We start from the raw sequence: 17719 nt of genomic DNA on the forward strand, positions 1-17719 counted from the left end.
TTCCAATTCCTGATGATAAAATGGAATTAGCAGTATTGAGTACACTTTGAGTTCTCACCAGTATAACTAAAATACATTTAAATGTTTTGCTAAAAATATGTCCTGTAAGTGAATAAAGCTATTTAGAAGAACTGAATGTTTGCTGGGGGTGAGTGAAATGATCAAGTTCATGTGGGTGAGTTAGGGAGAACTTGTGGATGACATGTGAGGTGGTGTCAAGATGATAGGTTAAATAATGAATGATTTTGATTGCAGTCATGGGTATCATTTTGGTTCGTATAATTGTCTTTTGGAGAATTCATAGGTGAAAGTATAAGTAGTGCCTGTCTGGCAAATTTGAATGTGATTATAAAAGTTACTAAAAATCAATATTTTAATCTGTGATTTTTCTGTAATCTGTTTTCTGTAATATTTTTCTGTAATCTGTGAATTACAGAAAAGTGAGAATCATGCATTAAAACAGAATACATTTAGGGAAATACTACCCCACCCAAACTGTGGGAGTTGAATTTGTAAGGTGAAAAATCTGTTTCTTCATTGCTTTCTAATTATATCAAATTTCCTAGAAGTGGCAGTTGTATGCTTAGGGATTTACATACAGTAGAACTAATCTCAGTGTATAAACAATACCTATAGAAATAAATCAGTGTTTGACAAGTTAAAATTTTGAAATGAGGTGGATAGAGGAAAACTTTAGGTACTGGTATAGAACGTTGAGTTTGGCTCAAAAGTGGAAAATGTACCATCATTAAGATTTTGCCTTTCATGAAAATCGGAAGTCAGTTTTGACCATGAATTCCCTAAAGGAATGTGAATTCTCCAATTTAGCAGTTATAATGTAGCCCATAGGATTTTCATAATGCAGTGGCAATTTCAAAACAGTCTCATGTTAGACAGTAAGGTAAGTCAGCACAATTCTGCAGAATACTAAAGCATTTATAGACATTGAAAACTGGCTCCAGCTAATAAAAATACCTTGAAAGAGTATTTCAATTTAGTTCCCAAGTTGCATATTAATAATGTTGGACTTGGTGTTACTATGGGGTGGGAGTGTGTGCTAATCTAAATTTCTTCCTTTTCCCCTTTTAGTTCTTCTGGCTGGCCTAGGAATTCAATTGACATGAGACAGATTAACCGTAGAAAAATAACCAAATTTATTACATATCTACCTATGGGAGTTCCATAAGAATATGGGGCTGGGAGACAAATAGGGCAATTGAGGCTTATATGCCATCGTGACTTAGGAGAAAGGGGACTAGTGGTTGGACTTCAAAAGGCAGAAAGCAATTCACATGGAGATGGAAAAGCAAATGTTTGGTAAATAGGTGTTTGCTGGGCCATCTCTAACAATGAATGGACTTTGATCAAAGGGGCCTTGCTAGGTTCCGCCCTGTCTACCACACTTAGTTCATATTAAACTGCCATTATCTATGATGACAGCTGTCTTCCTAGAGCAGGTCTAACTAAATTCTTTTAGGCGGTTAGGGAACAGGTCAAAGTTTTCTGAGTCTTTTCTTTCACCAAAAAGGAATATTTTGGGGTGGCAAGCTCTGCTCCTCCCCCCCCCCCATTATCTTTCTCTCTCTCTCTTTTTTTCTGTTAGAGAAAGCACAGAGAAGTAGTGGAGAAATACACTTATCTCGAACCTTGGTTTCCATTAGGTGCAGTTGCAATGCCTCCAGTGTGTCACTGTGTCAATTTTGCCAAAATGCTCGTGAATGTAACCTGACATACACTGTGACGGCCTCATTTCCTGTTTGATTTCCAGATCTCAAACATTCCTCTCAGCCTGTTTGAGCCCTCACTGGTTTATGGACGAAGGATGTACATTGCTTCCTCAAAACCGATTATCCCCTTGTTCTCAGGTTTAGAAACCAAACTCAGATTTCATCTCAGCTGGCCTGACATTGAACAATGACCAGCTTTAATTGTGCAGAGCAGTGCAATTTGTAAAACAGCACCACGGCCGTCGATGTTCTGCAGAGCTGGTTCCTGTTCATTGCTCCCCTACAGTATCAGTGTATCTTTTATAGAAATGTGTAAAACTAATGCAGAGTAATAAATCTCTGAGGATTTTGAACACTTCATCTGACTAAATACTGTGAGGGCTATAAAATTAGGGAACGAAGATTGATACAGAAATTGACCAATGATGAGAACTTTGATGATTTTTTTTTAAGAAATGGGGCTGAAAATTGAGAATTTTATGACATTTTAATTTGTTTTGTAAGTATTTGTGGCATGCAAACCTTCTAATAGACAAACTTGATGTAGAGACAAGTTTTCTGGTCTTTTATTATTACTGTAAAATTGCCCAAGTTCAATAGTATATAACAAAATATTATATATTCTTCCCAAGTCTGCATTTGGTACATTATAAAAGTATTTTTCATTTTTTAAAAAATTCTCCATATTCTAGTCTTGTTCAGTAAGGGGGTATCAGGCTGATCTACTAGTCCCTGACTCTAGCCCACCATAAGGCAAGCCCTAGCCTAATGTTTGGATGACGGATTTGAGCTGTCTCCTGAAAGAGACGTGATACCACAAGCATGTTCTCAGCTCCAAAACGCATAGTGCTGAACCTTGAAAAGTGCCCAGGGCTTCCTTTACTATGGTAGCCATCATAGTGAACCACTTTTTCAGCTTCCTGATTGATGTTCAACGGGTCAGCGAGTTAAAGCTTTGGTCCTGGGCAGCCTGCCTGAGTGAACCATTCCAAACGGATATAATGACAACAGTCCCCAAACTTGGCACTCTCTACCAGAGATAAAGCCTCAGGACTTCAGTTTGAGCCCTTGCCTCTGGCCAGGACAGTGGCAGACATAGCCCAATTCTAGTCTCTCTTGGAAAATAAAATGGCTTTTCTATTTGAGCAGGCATATCTGTGGTTGTGGACCAAAGGGAAGGGAAAGGTAGCAATATCACAACAGTGGTGATGCTGGCAACATGCCTTTTTGACTTTGTCTAGAACGACTCTTTCTTACCCACACTCTCAGCACTAAAAATAAATACAGGACATTTAGAAGAGAATCAGAACTGATTGTGTTCATTTACATTTTAGAACTATTTCCTGTGCTATAAGAGGTTCCCTTCCTAATTAGGTTCTGGTCCCTTTTAGTAACTGTCATTCTCCTGGTGGTTTCTAGTGCATTTTACTGGTTTCCCATATGAAATAAAGTATTATTATTGTAAGAAAGTTCAACATTATGTGAGATTAGGATTTTTTGTTGTTGCATTTTTCTATTGCTAAATTGCGTGAGCATCAATTTTGTACTTTATTACTCATTTATCAAATGGACTGAATTCATTATGAATTTATCATTGTCTGAGAGGTTTTTACCTAGAAAAAAAGTTGAATTTTTAAAGTGGTTCATAAAGTCCTAGACGGGGGTGGGGGGGTGGGGGGGGTCAGCATACTATACCCAGAGGGTCAAAACCGGCCCACCACCTGTTTTTGTAGATAAAGTTTTATTGGGACAGCCTGCTCATTCATTTACATATTGTCTATGGCTATTTTAACACTACATGATGGAGCTGAGTAGTTGTAACAGAGACCATGACCCACAACGCCAAAAATATTTCCTGTCTGGCCCTTTATAGATATTTTGCCAGTTGTTTTTTGTGTTTTTTTTCTCTTAGTCTATCTTTATACAATGTGAATAAATATATGTAGTTTAGCTATTCTTCAAGGGTATTTAAAGTAGAGAAAGTGATCAAAATTAATTCCTGGTTTATTTGGGGTTGAAAGTGGAAATAATCATTTGTGGCGTTTTATGCATACTGTGCTATATGAAAGAGCTTACCAGAAAAAAGCCATCTATTGTACTTTTAAGGTATTTTTTTAAATGAGTAAATATTTAGTTGTATCTTTAGACAAAATAGATACTTTAAAAAATCTTATTTAAAATAATTTACAGGAAGATGCTAAAAGTACTAATCATTTTATAAAACTAATAATACAACTAGAAAGTATTCAGCATAGGCCCTCTTAAAGTCTCCAGGAACTGGATGGAAGGAAGAATGGGTGGATGGATAGATGGATTTTATTTTTCTTTGTACCCCAAACACTGATATAATGAAAATTCGATTTATTATTCAGAAATTTCAACTTACAACTTTTCAGAAGTGTTTCTGTTTTGTTAAAGTACAGTATAATTGTACTATATGTAAACTTTTTTCAAAGAAACTTAGAGATTTCCAAGTGTAAGGATTATTCTTTTGGGTTTTTTTTTTTAATTCAAAGCTACATGCAGTTGTCGAATAAAAAGACATAGTGTGGCCATCCTTTTAAACTCTAGTTGAAAGCCAGATGTACTTTTGCTTGAAGTTATATAGCTATTACAAATAGATAGCATAAAAATACTCTCAACTTTCTTGTGATTCATCTTTATATTTTAAGAAATGTGGATTTGGTCTGTTTTCCCCTTTGTTTGTTTCCTGAATGCAGTGTGAGTTCTACTTCAGCACCAGTTCTGGTGTATCGGAGAATTTATTAGGAGGAGAGACTATGGAAGAGGACCTTTGAGGCAGGGGTATACAAATATAAATAAAAGAAGAAAATAGAAGGTATTGTACTGGTAGGTTCCTCCACTCATCCCTTATCCTACAGTGACAAAGAGTGCACTTTAGAAGGTTTCTGGAGAGATAATTCAGCACGCAGCATCAAAATATCATGAGTTCTTGACTGTGGATAGACTGCATTGCAATTTAACCATGGATTAAAGTCTTATTTTCATTTCCTGCACATACATTAAAGGGAGGGCCAGAAGAGGCAGCCTGGGATTTAAGAATGTTTTCACCAGTATCATTTTCTGTGATGCTTCCTAAGCAGGATAGTGCTTTCATATATTCACTTTGCTTCTTCTGAGAACATTCTACTCTTCTTACGGAATGGAAAATGGGCCCGTTTTCTGTCATACTATTTCTACATCTTTATACGAAATGACAAACCCATTTCAATGAGGTTTATGTTTCACTCAGGACATGCACAGAGGCCTGCACATAGTAAATAGTCAACATATGCTTACTGTTTCTGTGTATAAATGAAGAAAGGGGTCGAGCAGCCATTTAGAGTCTGTTCTGGCTCCCTGGGAATACTTAATTTCAGAAACCATCCCTGTGGTACTAAATACAACAGTAGTAAGATTAGAAAGAAATGAAAGAGGAGGAAAAAAACAACAAATCCTTCTGATAGTAATTTGCTGGGGGAGTTGTTTTAGTGAGGGGGAGGAGGGAAGAAAGGCAAATAAAAACGTTTTGTGGGGTTTTTTGTGTGCAACGAAGGAAGGCTTTCCAAGAAAGGGCATCGATTTAAAACACTAAAAGAATGTACTACTGACACGGAACAGCATGGATGAATATCGGAGACATAAAAGCCAGGCACTAAATAAATATCATAGACTTAAAACTAACCAGACACACGAGAGTTCATACCATTGATACACAGTTTAAGAACAGGAAAGTGAATCCATGGTGATAGGCGTCCATCAGTAGCCTCGGTGGGAAGGTAATTATTGACTGCGGAGGGACAGGAGGGAGCCACGTGTGTGATGAAAACCTTCTAGATCTTCATCGGGATTGTAATCACATGAGTGTATACCTATATATTAAAATCCATCAAGCTCTCTACTTTCTGTAGTTAAGATTTGTGAACCTTGTGTCACGAGAAAACTAAATACTAATAAAATAAATCACGGAGGGGGCACAAAACTTAGCATGAATGTTTATAATAGAGTCCTTGAAAGAAAAGCATGGAAAACCCATGGTCTAAAAGCTGCTGAGCTTAACTTAGGAAACTTTTCTAAATAAGGACATTTATAGTAATTTTTGTTGCAAAACATCTCAAATCCCAAAGGATACTTAGCATGCAGTAAGTTCACATCATCTACTTAGCTGCAGCAAGATGAAGGCTGCTGAGCAGAGTTCTGTTGATTCCTTGAGGACTTACTGCTTAAAAGCAATGTCTTTCTTTTTTCTTTCCAGATTGGCAGATTGCTACTCTGTCTTTACTCTTGGGCGGCGCAGCCATCATTCTCATTGCATTCCTGGTGGGTTTGATTTCTATCTGCGTGGGATCTCGAAGGCGCTTCTACAGACCTGTTGCTGTCATGCTTTTTGCAGCAGGTGAATAATATATTCATTACTTTCACATCGGTATTAAAGTTGCATGAACCTTTCTACCATCCTCCCTTCTCACGCAAGGCAGTATGTGGTTGCTGCATTACATACCAATTGAGAGACATTTGTTGTATTTTAAGGTAAATTGGCTAACGGTTTATCTTATGATCAGTTTTTAGTGTGTTAAGCATTTCACAGAGCACGGTGGCAATTTCTAAACTTCCAAAACATAAATAAATAATAGTTCTTGACAGAGTGGTTGACTTAGGAATAACAGCAGTTTATCCCCCCCCCCCCTTACTGCCCACTTGATCTTAAGGCAACATTTTTTCTTACATGGAACAAAAAATATTCCAATATATGTACCCTTAAAGGTATGAATATGTTTTGGACATAAACATGGTTATACTGAAAAGTCTTAATATATAACTTAAACCATCAGACGGGTTTGAAGTCGACTAGTGGCATACTAATTAACAACCATTTTATGAAGCACAGCTTGGATTAAAATAGCAACCACGGTAAAATGGAGGTTTTACTAAAAGGGAGCTATTTAGAAAAGGGGCTTATAAGACTAAAAGCCCAGCACATTATTTTTTGCGTGTTTTAATTTTCATTTGTAAGAATAGCCTTGAATGTATTGTTCCTTTTGACTCCAACTGAAATATTCTTGTGGTGCCTTCAATTTACCCTGTCAGTCATTTCTGATTTTAAGACTGCAAAATAAGCCCCTGTGACTGTCAATAATGAAGACACTGACAGAACCATCTAGGCTGTTAGATGGATTTTTTTTTTTTAAGCTGTTTAGAGATGGGCCTCCGTGAAATTTCTCAGGATTTGAGGGGTAATTTGAGCTAAAAATATATCAGAAAGTGTTCTACTGCCCCCTGCTGTTTGTGTTCATCTTCTCCCGATGAAGACTGGTCAGAATATAGGTCTCATCAAAATGAAGGTCCAAGGGCTGAAGGAATCTGGAAGTACATCTAATTTAGATCTCTTACGTGACTTACTCAAAATCACGTAGTGGTGCATTCACTATTGACTTCCTCACTCATTCATTCAGCTGTCTATTGGGTGCTTATTACTGACTTCTAATAGAGTAGAAAACACCATTAGAAAATATTTCAACGTCTTAGGCAGTGGCCATGATATCAATATTTTGTTGTTCTCGTAAGTAATAACTGTGGAAGTTCCCAGTTTTTTTTCTTAAAAAGTTCTGTACATTTTTCCAAGTGTAGAAAAGTTTGTGAAAATAAGTATTGGTTGTAACAGAAAACATAACTATAAATGAATATAAGTTAAAGGTAATACATTTGGTCAAAATGAAGATTTTGATTGAGTTCTAGCTACCACAAATATCAGTCAATTAAAAAATAATGAAAGGAATCCCTACAGCAATATTCATACGTGTTAATCTACTCCCTGAGACCTAAAATGAGCATTTTTTTCTGCTACATTTTAAAAATGTACATGTGCTGAGATTTAATTTGACTCATTCTCTTTTAACACTGTGCCCGTGGAAGCTTTTCTGAACTAACCATTAGTTTAGTGTTCACTGTGCCTATAAGCAAGGTAAAACTTTCTGGTTATTTGAAACATGTTACGGGAAGGTTTCTCCCTTCTGCAGAAGCCATTAATGAGTTGCCTGTAGCTGGTTTCTGGAGAAGATATTCATTACACACAATAATGCATTATTGATTTGGGCCTAAGATTAACAAAGTTGGAAAACCTGCCTACTTGAAACAACCCTAGCTAAAATCATGGTTGTTTATTTTGGTTGCTTCTTGGTAAATAAACATTCTAATTGTTGGCTTGTCTCACTTGCAGTTCAGTTTAGTGATTCTTTGTAAATGTATGTTTGGGCTATTTGCCCTTTTTATTCATTGTGGTCTGCTTGAAAATGGTCTGCATTTCTCTCCTTTTCTCAAAATATTTTCTTCTCCAAATAATATCAGCCTTACCTTGGTGTTCACACGCATAGAGAATGGTATCTATCTCAACCAAGAAATACTCTTTCTTCTGAAACATGAAGCACATAAAAGAAAAACAAACATAGCGCTGCTACTTGGAAACATCTCTGCACAGGACTACATATTCATTCAGTACCAAGTGCTGTGCCTGGTACTCTGACGCACTCAAGAAACAGCTGAATGAATGATGGAAAGATGACTAATGTGGCTTGTGATTTGATAGGGAAAAAGAGGCATTGAAACAACTAGCAAGCTGTAATTTAGTTTTTCTTAAACCATTTCTCTCTTTGCAAGTTACGAAGCAGCAAGTTTCATGTGACGACAAAGCTAAGACCAAAACAGCTCAAAAAAAAGTAATAATTACGTGTAAAAGTGATTTTTTTTTCATTTATTCATGTTTTCATTCATTTCACAAATACATGTTGGGCACCTATAGTATGTAACCATACTTGGTTCGATAATATACTCTAAGGGTTTATACTAAAAGCTAATGATTCAGTCTCAGAAAGACAGCCAAACAGATTTTAAAGGTTTTTTTTTTTTTTTTTATCTTGTCTTTATTTTACTGAGATCCTTAATTTAGGGTGGGCTTGTTTCCTGCTCGAATAGTTGCTAGAAGAGCTAAGCACTAGCCATCACTACAGCCCTCCATGTTGCAGAACTCTTATTACTCACTGGTCCTAGAAGTGTAGACTTCAGAATAAGACGTTATCTATAATAATAATGTTGATAATAATAATTAACTGAGCTCCTACCATGTGGCACACTGCTAGGCACTTAGCATTACTCTATCTCTGATATAACAATCTTAAGATTAGGTGTTTCTCTTCCCCATATTATCAGTGAAGAAATAGGTTCTGACAGATTAATTCCCCAGAATTATCTAACTAGTAAGATGCAGAGCCAGGGTTTCAATTCAGGGCATCTATCTGACTTGAAAATCCAAGTGAGGATTCACAAGTCATCTTTACTTGGGTACGTGGAGCATGTAGAAAAACAAAGGCAGAATCAGCATTGATTTTTGAATTCAGCTGCCAGCTGTGTGCTGCAGTTGAAGTCCGTCCTGTAACTCCGGTTACTCCATCTCTTGGGAACAACACCAGAAAGAAGTCTGCAACTTGAGATGTCATAAAGACCACAGGCTGATCAGTGGCGCATCAGTGAACCGTAGCACATTGCGAAAGCTGTGCACGTTTCCATTAGAGTTGACCACAGCATATTTCTGACTATGTGACTGACAGCAATAGATAATACATGATGAGATTTCTGATAACTGGCATTTAGTTCTTACTTAAGACTTGGTAAAGTCAGAGGGGTTGACTCTTTCTGGGCCCTCTTGTTTTATTGTCTGGCTTTGCAGATCTTTGTATGCCCCACTGGGACTTCGGAGGATTGCTTTCTTTTTTTCCCAAGGCCTTTAATACAAATTGCAGAAAATTCCCAGTCTTTTGTAATTTATATGTTAAATAACAGACTGCCCACTAACTTGATGATTCATGATGTTTCCTTTCTGTGATATCTGCAGAAAGTCTCTTGTAAATGCCTGTTTATGTGGCATGATGGTTTTTTCAGGTTCCTGCAACTGCTTTCCATCTCTGAGCTATCTCTGATTAGACGCTTGTGTTTTCAATGTCCTCCTCACCATCCTGTAACAGAGTGACATGGCTGGAGGTTTATTGTGAGTCTAGATTTTGACAGAAAAGTCAGAGTCCAGCTTAAATTTCAAACTCAAAGAGTTCTATTCACAGATGTTTGTCCATATCACACTATCCTTTGGCTAGAACAATCGAAGAACAATTTATAGTGTCACTGCCAATAATTAATTTCCTATGCACGACTACATTTAGTAGTTATAGATTAAATTTTAAAAAGGAAAGAAATTGATAACTTCATATTAACCCTTCATGGGCAGATGTTTTTATTCTCCAAATTATAATTTCCTGTATGTACGTGCTAAGTCCTGTCAATTTTCTCTTTAAATTGTCTTCTGAGTCTGTAGCTTCTTTTCATCCTCCATCATTACTGCCTTAGCTGAGGACACAACTCTCATCAACTGGCTCATCTCAGCCCCCAAATTTGAACCTCCCCTACTTTGTTTTATTTTTCTGTGATAGCATCTGACTTAAAGTGACTAGGTGACTCCTCGCTTTTCCCTTTTCTCGAATGCAGTTACTCAATTTTTCTTTTGTAGTCTTTTTTACATTCCCCGATCTTTCTTTCCCGCCGATATCACTTTAATCAACAGTGCAGACAGGTACCCGTGCTCGGACTAACCTCCTAGGGGCCTGTCTCTCTCCAGTCTCATCCCTGGTTAGTCTGTCTTCCACACAAACACATGAAGTGTAGTTCTGAAATACAGATCTGTTCTTGTCTCTTGTCCCTTTGGTTTCCCCAGAGGCAGAATCTAAGACAAAGAATCAAGTGCAAGTACTTCATCTGGGAAGTAAAAGAAGGGATATGGAAAGTGAGACAGGGAAGGGAAGGCAACCAATAGAGTACATTATCAAACCGGTTGTTGCCGTAAGGAGCTGGCGCTTAATCTTACTGAGAAAAAAATCTAGAAACCAGTGTAGAACACACACCTCAGAGGCATCTCACTGGAAGGATTGGGGAACAGGGTATTTATAAACCAAATTCTGAAGATCATGGGTAAAGGCTGTTGGTGATGATGGGGAGATAGCAGTGTTAATTTCCCAGAACACCAGGCCTGCCCTGTAGTCGGGCAAGGTAGCTTAAGTAGCCAGAGGAGAGATCAGGCTGTTATATACTGGAGTGATGAGGATGAGCAGATAGGGACAGAGCTCCAATGACATCTACAATTAAAATAACCTCTGAGATGTCTTCCTGTAGAACCCAGTCTATTATTTTTCTGATACACTAAGCCTTTTGTAGTCTGAACCAATCATCTCCATGTGAATGTACCCTTCGTTCCACCCGTGTGAATTTTATTTTCTATAGCCATACCCTCTTCTACCTCTCAGCTGCATATAAATGGCTTCTTCCTAGAGGTCTTTTCATCCCTGACTTCTGACCAAGTCCTGTCTATGTTCAAGAACCAGTTCAAATGTTGCTTCCTCTCTGAAGCCCTCCTTTCTCCAGGCAGATGTGGTGCTTGGAATATCGTTAGAGCTCAGTAAACGTGTGATGAATGGATGATAAGTGAACATACCTCTACTGCGACTGTTGAACCTATTCATTTGCCATTATCTGTGTGTCTGTCTCCACAGTGTATGAAATATCAAAGGGCAAGAGCCATACCCTATCTGTCTTACCCACTTCCCCCAAAACACAGTGGGCATCCAATAAATGTTTGTTGAAATATTGAAATATCCCCTTAGGAGAACATACTGAATATTTCAATATTGAATACTATGAATATTTTAGTATTGAAAACATTGAAAAATATGCCCTTAGAGAAAACTAGCAATAACGCAGGAATTCATACCTCTAAGTTCTTCTCATGCTTCTATCCACACAATTTCATGGTTGATAGTTTTGTTGCGTTTTTTAGGGTTTTTTTTGTTTTGTTTTGTTTTTAAGTGGGGAGGGAGATTAAAATGAACCTCAGATACCCTTCAAATTCTCAAATGCTACCCAACTTCACATTTGTTGTCCCTGAGGTAGAGCATAGGCACAGGCGGTGCCTATTATGTTTCATTGATTGGTGGTAAAGTATCCGGCGTTTTCTTGAGTTCCGAACCTTTTCGGTTTGTTTGGTTGGTTGGTTTTTGTTTGTTGCCTTTGTAGCATCTGCAAAAGGCAAGGCAGCATTTTTACTTGCATCTATGGATTTTATTGAATGGAGAAAATTATTTGCAAATGCAGGATTATGTTTTTTTTTTCCTCAATTTTGCTATTATGTGCGTTTTTCTCAGTGGTTTCAAAGAGTAAAATAATTCTGAGGCATAAAGCATTTTAGGGTAATTTCCATCTGCCTACAAGCACAGTAAACTTTTATCTCTAAGAAGGCTGCTCGGGAGAGTATGCCAGTGGAGCCTAACAGAGTTGTATTTCTACTACAGGGAAATTAAGTCATTCTATTAGACCATGGAGGCCAAATAGTTGCTAAATAAAACACATTGAAATGAATATTAAAAGCCGTCTAGCTAAACACCTCACTCTGGGGACTGGCTGAGTCACGAAAGAGCAGTATAATCCTTCTAGAATATAATTCAGATCAGTTATTACTTCCCTGCTCTAACTCCGCTAGCAGCTGCCCATCACACTTAGAATAAAATCCAGACCCTTGGCCATGGTTCCCTGAATGGCCCCCCGCTGTCTTTCCCACCTCATGCCCCTCCCTTCCTTGCTCTCTGTCTGGCAACCAGAGCCCTTTCTGATGTTCCACAGCACCCAGTGTGACTCCCACCCAGATTGCTCATTCCCCAGTATATTGACCTGCACCCTTCACTTCATTCAGGTCTGTTCTCTCATGACTCCTCCCAGAGAGTCGTCCTCCAGCTCTATCTGAAAGAGCACCCTACATGCCTCTGTCTCTTATTTTTCTTATACTTTTTTTTAAAATCAGGGAATATTGGGGAACAGTGTGTTTCTCTAGGGCCCATCAGCTCCAAGTCGTTGTCCTTCAGTCTAGTTGTGGAGGGAGCAGCTCACTGGCCCATGTGGGAATCGAACCGGCAACCCTGTTCAGAGCTTGTGTTCCAACCAACTGAGCCATCAGGCCGCCCACCGAGTCTCTTACTTTCTTGCTTTCTTATATTTTCATGTCTCTTAGCAATACCTACCACATTCTGTATTTATTTACAATGGGCCGCCTACCCATGAGGGTAGCACTTTTGCTACCAGTGCCTTAAACTGTATCGCTTTAGAAACCTTTAGATATTTATTGAATGAATTTATTGAATGAGTTAGTGCATGGATTAGTATTCCTAATTCACATTCATATTTCAGTCCTATCCTGCCAGGATCAGTCATGATTTGACTAGTGAAACCTTAAAGAGAAATGGCTTTTTTTTTTCTTTTCACTTAGTAGTTTTGGATTTTTTTTTCCTTTTGTAGTTCATGGTTGATAATAATTGACTTTTTATTAGTTTTAAGACATTTAAAATTTAAAACATGAAAGAACCCTTTCACAAAGGCACAGAGCCAGCTGAAATTTTTTTAAATTAATACACATTTAGCACTTGCTGGCTCGGAATAGCTGAAGTGCGGGTTATATAATATGCTGTTAGTTGTCCTAACGACGATTTAAAACTTTTTCTGAGATTTTAAAACTGTAAAAAGGATTCTATTCTTGGTGTAGAAGTATGGTGGGCTCGTGCTGGCCCAGAGAATGCTGAATTGCATGGCAAAAAAGGTTAAAATTCTGGTATCAGGTTCCAGAAAGGCCACTCGAACCCCTAGTCAGAGCCTCATAGAAAGTAATTATTTTGAGGAATCACGCCTTCATGGATTTTCTGTAATTGGTCAGTTTTATGCCATAGATAGATGACTGCTATATAGACTTTCTAGGAATATTCATCATATTGGTAATAGTGACCTTTTTACAGGTGCTGACAGTAGATGAGAATAGATTTTAAAGCACAAAATTCCAGTTTAGTTAAGCACACTATCCATCCTATTGTTCTTTTAAAAAATGTAACAAACTGTATCTTTTAAAATTTATTTTATCAAAGTTTATTTTTGTCTCCTACTCCTTAATTCACATTTTTGTTGTACTTTTGGAATTTATAGTATATGTAAGATGAGTTAAATAATCACTTTAAGCAAAAATGTACTTTATATATCAGGGGTTGGCAAACTTGTGTTATGAAGGACCAGACAGTAAATATTTAAGGCTGTGTGGGCCACCTGGTTTCTGTTACAGCTACTCAACTGCCATTGTAGTATGGACAGTAAATAAATTAATGAGCCTAGCTGTGTTCCAGTAAAACTTTTTTTTTTTTCCAAAAACAAACGACAAGATTTGGTAGTTTGCCAACCCTTGTCACACAGTATTGTACCCCAGATCTTTCAGGGAGAAGATTGTCTCTTTCATATGGTAGAGAATGAGGCAAATGCACCCCGTAAATTCTAGTTAAATTGATTTAAATAAAGTAGAAATGATACAGTAGTTGATTCAATAGGAAGTTATGATTTTGAATGGAAGGCATCATCTCATGTGTAGTCCAGTATCTCCCACATAAAAATATCCACAGGATAAACACCACCTTATTTAGATGTTTTTAAAAACCTCCTTCCTGATTAATTGGCTTGTTCTTTTTTATTATGTATGACTCATCACATTTCCCCTTTAGCCCTGACTGTGAACTAAGATTTAACTAAGAACTAAGAGCTAAATGCTGGGCTCTATTGTGGTGGCCATTATTAGCTTAGGTTTTCCAGTACCATTAGCTCTCCTGCCTTCACCAACTTCATTCTTTTTTCAAAGTGAGTGAGGAATAAATATATAAATGTCATCTATTTTTTCTAATAGAGTATAATTGGGTGTGACTTACTGACAAAGATAACTTTTGAGCCCCTTTTTGAAGGTGAGAGGTATGGACTGGATGAGAGGAAAAGAATGAAAATAGTTTTTGATCAATAATATAAGTAAAGACATCAAAGTAGGACTTGCAGGAATGTTGGGCTGAATTAGATGATATTAAGAAACAACAACAAAAATATGTCTTGAAAACTGGTTGACCAGTTTTATCAGTACAAATGAATTCGAATTCCTTAAGAGCGTAAATAAATAATAAGGGTTTTAGCTGGTATTTGGGGTCACTGTTCTTGGGGAGCTATTTACAGGTATTGTATAGTGGAACAGTTTGGCTTAATTACTACTACTTGCTGTAATAGTGATAATTAGTATATGTGTTTGTAGAGTGAGAATCACTGCTTTGTATGCTCATAAATTACTGTATTGCACTAATTATTTTGTCAAAGACTATTATAGTGATTTACTAATAGAGTAATTCTTGCTATATTGTGAAATTGTGTTAAAGAAAAATTGTTAATATTTTAAAGTATATACCATCTAGAATAAGCAATACTTTAAGTGTTTTGGCTTTTATGTTCAGTTGGTTAAAAAGTAATTCTCATACATACGTGTATTTTATGTGTTATTTCCTGTAAATACATTCTTCTAATTTTGATTTGCTTTTCTTTCAGTTGTTTTACAGGTTTGCAGCCTGGTCCTTTACCCAATCAAGTTCATTGAAACTGTGAGCTTGAAAATTTACCATGAGTTCAATTGGGGTTATGGCCTGGCGTGGGGTGCGACTATATTCTCATTTGGGGGTGCCATCCTTTATTGCCTGAATCCTAAGAACTACGAAGACTACTACTAGAACCAGTAGGCTAGAATTGGGAAAAAAACAAACAAACAAAAAAACCCCTCCAGCAAGGATTGCGTCTGCATCTTTTCTAACTCACTGTTTTCTAAAACATTTGTGGAGCATCAAGCAGTTTGCTCGTTTGATTTAATATCTTTTGCCTTTTGGCTGTCAACATCATAACCAGCTTTTACATCCATTTTAGGGACCTGCACAAATTAATAGAGCTGATTAGACATAGGTAGATGCTGCAAACTTCCAATATGTTCACGTCATTTTTCTTGACAAGTGAAGGGTCTATATGACGGCAGACATTGTGAGACTAGTTGGAATGAGAAATGCCTGAATCTCCTATTGCCTGCAGGGGACCAGCTGGCATAAGCAACACTTAGAAGTTCATTGGCGCTGACAAGGATTCCACTGTTAGGGCCCTTATCACCTGCCTTTCCCACCCAATGACTATATTGGCCATTGGATATTTGCTTGAGTGAGCTCTTGAAAAGTGAACTGCCCATCAGTATCTAATGGGAGTTCTGAATATAACTAGTTAATGGTTACATAGTCCACCTTCAAGAGTCCTCTTTTTAATGGGAGGTTATGCTTTGGCAGTCAGCGTATCCCTGGGAAGAGAGTCAAGACTTAGAGACATGTGCTTTTCATTACACTGGTTAGAAATTGTGCCTCAGCCATATTTAGAATGAGGAAAATTGGGAGTCTTTACTTTCCCTGGGGCGACTAGAAAGAAACATGCATGAGTTGCTTTTGTCCTAAGTACCCTTAAATCATTTACCTAACATTACAGCAAATAATTGTGCATATATAACAAGCTTAAATATTTTTATAGAAGATGGACCATTATAAATGGCAATAAGTTGTTCCCCAGCCCCACATTTGCATTTGCCTGTTACACATAAAATTAATATTTGTTCTAGTGAAGTGATTTGAACACTAACCTTGTACACGTTTGTTAAGAGGCTTAGATCGGTATTCACACTTATTTACCGTACAAAAGTGCATATACCTTAAAGCTTTTGCTCTATGTTCTCTGCTGTTTCACTGGAAAGTTTTAATAGAATTGTATAAGAAGAAAAATTGAAATGGTGTTGATCTGAAAATTCATGATTCTCCTGTAAGCACTGTAGTTCAAAAGAGAGTAGCAATTAGGATGATCACTTTGTTTAAAATTCATTAAAATAGAAGGCTGAAGGCTGCTTTTTTTTCAAGTATTTTAAATGTCTTTATTAAAAAGTAAATGAATAGCGATAGATTTATATAAATGTCTAAATGTCTCAGTAGAGGAGTAGAATTCATTTGGTTATCACCTGGTCCTCTGAGTTTACTAATGGGCTAACTGATTTGTGTACACAATTATGACGGATTTATGTTAAGGGAATCATTTGTTGACTGTTCAAATGGAAGGAAATATCAATAATAGGGAATAAGTTTGCAACTAATCTCACACTGCAAACTTGTTAATCCTGTTTAATATACAAATTTGGATAGTTTAATTATAAACATATTTTTATATCAAATATACAGTTCTAATATAAAAGTTATAAATAATTATTTTTGTTAACAAAGACACTACAACAGTATGTCCTGGTTTTGGCCCTCTTGCAGAAAGAAGCATTGGAAAAATCGTTTAAAACATACCTGTGTTGTGTTGTATTGCAAAATCTGCTAATAGCAGGACCACATCGGTAGTATTTAATAATTTGCTTTACCTCCCAAAGCAGAGTTCTGCTTTCAGCTTGTCTTAAGAACTGTTGCCAAAACAACAGAAAAAAAACACACACTATTTTTTATTCAAATGCTTAAAAAAACTCTTGTGACTTTTCTATAGAATCTCAAATAAATATGGAGAACCAGGCTTATTATTTTATCAATGACAGACAAAAGTGATTAAATACATCTTAGAGAGAAACCTTTATAAAAGTATATGATTCTATGTAGTATCATAAGAAACTAGGAGTGGAAATTATCCAGAAAGATGTTAGCATTGTAGAATCTTTGGAAGCAATTTCCTTGAGAAATAACATAGTAAAATCTGGGCCAGACTGTCTTAAAGTTAATTACATATTAGAGCAGCGTGAGAAATAAGATATTTGTTGGAAAGGAATTTCAGCTACTAAACACACTCTATTGTGAGAGAATCTCTTTATTCCTGAATAATGGAAGAACAGTACTTTGGTGCTGACATCAATGAGGCACTTTTCTTAGTCCTAGTAGAGGATGCAGTGTGCTGTTAGACCAATATCGCATCTCAAGTCTTACCAAGTTTTCATTCTCTGTCAATAGGACAAGCTGGAAAGTGACAGAATATGGTATCGGCTAAGGCACACATATTTGCAGTTT

The 17719-nt window shown here is 37.0% G+C and overlaps 1 protein-coding gene across 2 annotated transcripts in view; it reads left to right on the plus strand.

Moving 5' to 3' along the window:
• Positions 1-17719, plus strand: part of TMEM47 (transmembrane protein 47) — a 28700-nt gene that overhangs the window by 10205 nt on the left and 776 nt on the right. The window contains exons 2-3 of one of the 2 annotated variants that reach the window (XM_081042180.1): positions 5983-6123; positions 15201-17688. In XM_081042180.1, coding sequence (XP_080898306.1) covers positions 5983-6123; positions 15201-15379 — 320 coding nt within the window. In that variant the 3' untranslated portion in view covers positions 15380-17688. The remainder of the gene's footprint in view (positions 1-5982; positions 6124-15200; positions 17689-17719) is intronic. The other variant, XM_081042181.1, reaches the window with a different exon arrangement.

The sequence above is a fragment of the Rhinolophus hipposideros genome (assembly GCF_964194185.1).
Source record: "Rhinolophus hipposideros genome assembly, chromosome: X".
Lineage (NCBI taxonomy): Eukaryota > Metazoa > Chordata > Mammalia > Chiroptera > Rhinolophidae > Rhinolophus > Rhinolophus hipposideros.